Source organism: Episyrphus balteatus, chromosome 1 (assembly GCF_945859705.1).
Source record: "Episyrphus balteatus chromosome 1, idEpiBalt1.1, whole genome shotgun sequence".
Classification (NCBI taxonomy): domain Eukaryota; kingdom Metazoa; phylum Arthropoda; class Insecta; order Diptera; family Syrphidae; genus Episyrphus; species Episyrphus balteatus.
Genome location: NC_079134.1, coordinates 69,627,438 through 69,630,828, shown reverse-complemented (window position 1 = coordinate 69,630,828; position 3,391 = coordinate 69,627,438). Strand labels below are relative to the sequence as shown.

Sequence of the window (3,391 nt, the reverse complement as noted above, 5' to 3'; positions counted from 1 at the left end):
ATTTTGAAATTTTTTTTTGAAAAATAAAATTTTCGAAAACGGGACATTGTATTTTTTTGAAATTTTGTTTTTAAATGTGGATTAGTGATTTCTACGAAATGGCATACCAATTTTAATTTAAACTTTTTTTTTAAAGAAAATCTGTTTTTGGCCGATGATTCCGAAACACCCTGTGAAATAATTTTATTGAAATTCATTGGTATAACAGCCCTAGAAATTTCCTTCAAATAAAAAAAAAAATTGTACCGCTAACTCAATCCGTTCAAAAGTTATGATTTTTGCAACAAGATAAGTCATTTTGGACAACCGTGCGCTGCTAAGACCGATCTCATCTTTCGACGTTCTGGAATATCTTCTTGGACAAACTCAGGAATTGTTTCCCATAATATGTCAAAAGTGTTTAGAAAGTCTGGTCCTCTGAACCAGATTGATGTATTTAAGAGCGTTGGAAGATCGAGCCCTCTAGATACCATATCCGCTGGGTTAATGTTTCCTCTAACAAAATGCCATTGCTCTATATCCGTATTCGCTTGAATCTTTGCCACTCTATTTGCGACATAGGTATCCCATGTATAGGAAGGTGATTTAATCCACGCTAGTACTGTAGTTGAATCAGTATAGTAGCAAACTCTTCTAAATTCATTAGAAAATAGTGGCAGTAATCTAGCTACTAATTCAACCATGAGAACAGCTCCTTGTAGTTCCAATCTAGCTATGGTTGTGACTTTTAGAGGACAAATTCTTGATTTGGAACAAAGCAGGTGTGAATTAATAATTTCATTATCATCAACGGATCTAATATACACACAAGAGCCATAGGCCTTTTGACTGCTATCTGAAAATGCGTGCAATTCAACGTTTTTCTTTTTGCAAGGACAAGAAGCATATCTAGGGATGCTTAAATCTTTTAACATCGAAAAACTATTCAAGTAACGAAGCCATTTGTTAGCTTGATCTTCAGGGAGCTGATAATCCCAAGATGACTTTGTTTTCCATAACTCCTGTAAAAATAGTTTACCAAGAACTATGACTGGTGCAAGAAGACCCAGAGGATCAAATAAGCTTGCAAGGTTGGAAAGTACGGTTCGTTTGCATACTTTCTCATTCTCATTAATTTCATCAAGGTCAAATTTAAATCTAAATGCATCCAATGCAGGATCCCAGATCAGTCCCAACATTTTAATCACTTCAGATTGGTGAAACGCAACAAGTTGTTCTTTTTGCTCTTCAGGAACGCTCTGCAATATATCTGGATGATTAGAACAGAATTTTCTTAGCTCAAAATTCCTCTGTTTTAAGATTTTGGTAACATCTGTTAGCAAACTTTTAGCATCTTCTAATGTCTCAGCACCTGTAGAACAGTCATCTACATAGAAATTTTTTTTTATAGCCTGGGAAGCAAGAGGATAATTCTCTTCATTATCTTCGGCAAGCTTAAGTAAGCATCTAGTGGCTAGATACGAAGCTGATGCCGATCCATACGTTACAGTGTTTAACTGGTATATCTGCAACTGGCTATTGCGATCTGGTCGCCACAAAATTAGTTGCAACATTCTATCATTAGGATCAACTAAAACCTGTCGGTACATTTTACTTATATCAGCCGTGAATACGGGTAATAATAGAAAATAAGTCTGGTTGAACTGTTGGACCAACCATTAAACTGTCATTAAGTGAATTCCCAGAAGAACTTTTAGCTGATGCATCGAAAACAACTCTAAGCTTTGTTGATGTACTTTCTGGTTTCATAACACAGTGATGAGGGATGAAAAAATGAGTATTGCACTGTTTGCTCTCATCAATTGGACTCATATGGCCAAGATCTTCATATTCTTGCATGAAGCTTGCATATAATTGTTTTAATTCCTGATTTTTCTCTAGTTTTCGTTCTAATGCCAGAAAACGTCTTTTTGCTACTTCAAATGAATCTCCTAAGAAAACACTTGGATCTTCTTTAAATGGCAACCGCACTACAAACTGGTTGCTATCATTTAATCTTATATTTTTTCGAAAATGTTCTTCAAATATTATATTCCTCCCTGGTCATGGCAATCGAGGGAATATCGTGATTTTCTATTTCCCAGAATTTTCGCACAAGCTTGTCTAAAGAAGATAAAGTAGGAACTGCTGCAATATGACAATTAGCGGAAATTTTTGTGTCTGTTGGTACACTTCCAGCTAATACCCATCCAAGCTTTGTGTTCCGTAACAAGGGAAGATCATTGGATATCTTGAATTCTCCTGGGATGAATAACTCGAAAAATATACCCGCACCTAGCAACATATCTATACGTTGATTCTTAAAGCATGCAGGATCTGCTAATATTATATTAGTTGTTAATTTCCAGAGAGATATATCGATTTGTGCATTTGAATCATAATCGGTAATGCGGGGCATGATGCTTGCCTCAATAGTTGCCTGGAATCTAGACGTTCTCGACTCAAATGTTAACTCAGTAACGAAATCTGATTTGCATCCTTGACCCCCTATCCCAATTATTGGAATATTAACTCGACGTTTCTTTAAACCCAACTCATTAGCAATGGCCGTAGTTATGAAGTTCAACTGAGACCCTGAATCAAGCATTGCTCGACAAGAGATGTATGTACCGTAGGAAGAAATGACGTTAACTACCGCAGTAGCAAGGTATACCTGACGTTGTTTCACTTTCGACTCAGAAGCCGTATTTGCTGTTTTTGAATTTTTAAAATTTTTATAACGCTTACCAAAACGAACCTTTGTAGGAATTTCTGTTGGTTTGATGATCTGCTGCTGTGGCTGATCATGCTGACTTGTTGAATCTTTGTGGTTCTGTTGATTGTTTGTATTTGTGCTCAATTTTATAGAGTTTTCTGCTTTGTTCCTCAGCTGCTGCGGCTGACTTGAAGAATCTTCTCCTTTGTAGTTTTGTTCTTTGTAGAAGTGTGATTTTGTTGTATCGAATTGCTTAGTCGATTGGAAGTGGTGAAGGAGCGTGTTGTGTCGTCCATCGCACCGCTGACATCTTCGAGACTGGCATGATTGGGCGTGTTGACCCACTTTGAGACAGTTTCTGCATAACTGCAGTCTTCTTACAGCTTTATCCTTGTCTAGATCTGAAAGTAATAAAAACTGTGAGCAACTATAAATTTTATGATTACCTGAATTGCACATAGCGCAATTGATAATGTTGTCGCTATTTGCTGCAACTAATGCAGATGTCTTCTTTCTGTCATCTCGGCTAGAAATAGCTTCCAATGTCTGGAAGCGGGATTCAGCAAACTTGAGAAACTCGTCCAAAGTAGGGCTACTCCGAGGATTATCCAATGATTGTTCGAAAAGTGTTCTGAGATCCTTGTCCAGTTTTTGAAGGATCAGATGAACAATAATCGGATCCCAACTGCTTGTATC

General features: G+C 37.0%; 1 protein-coding gene across 1 annotated transcript; it reads right to left on the bottom strand.

Moving 5' to 3' along the window:
- Positions 1-293: 293 nt before the first annotated feature.
- On the bottom strand, positions 294-1,589 carry LOC129906336 (uncharacterized). Its single transcript, XM_055982066.1, has one exon. It carries the CDS (start codon positions 1,587-1,589, stop codon positions 294-296), a length of 1,296 nt encoding a protein of 431 aa, XP_055838041.1.
- Between the last annotated feature and the right edge of the window lie 1,802 nt (positions 1,590-3,391).

Coding starts and splice junctions, on each gene's coding strand:
- LOC129906336 (XM_055982066.1), bottom strand. CDS start 1,589: ATGTACCGACAGGTTTTAGTTGATCCTAATGATAGAATGTTGCAACTA.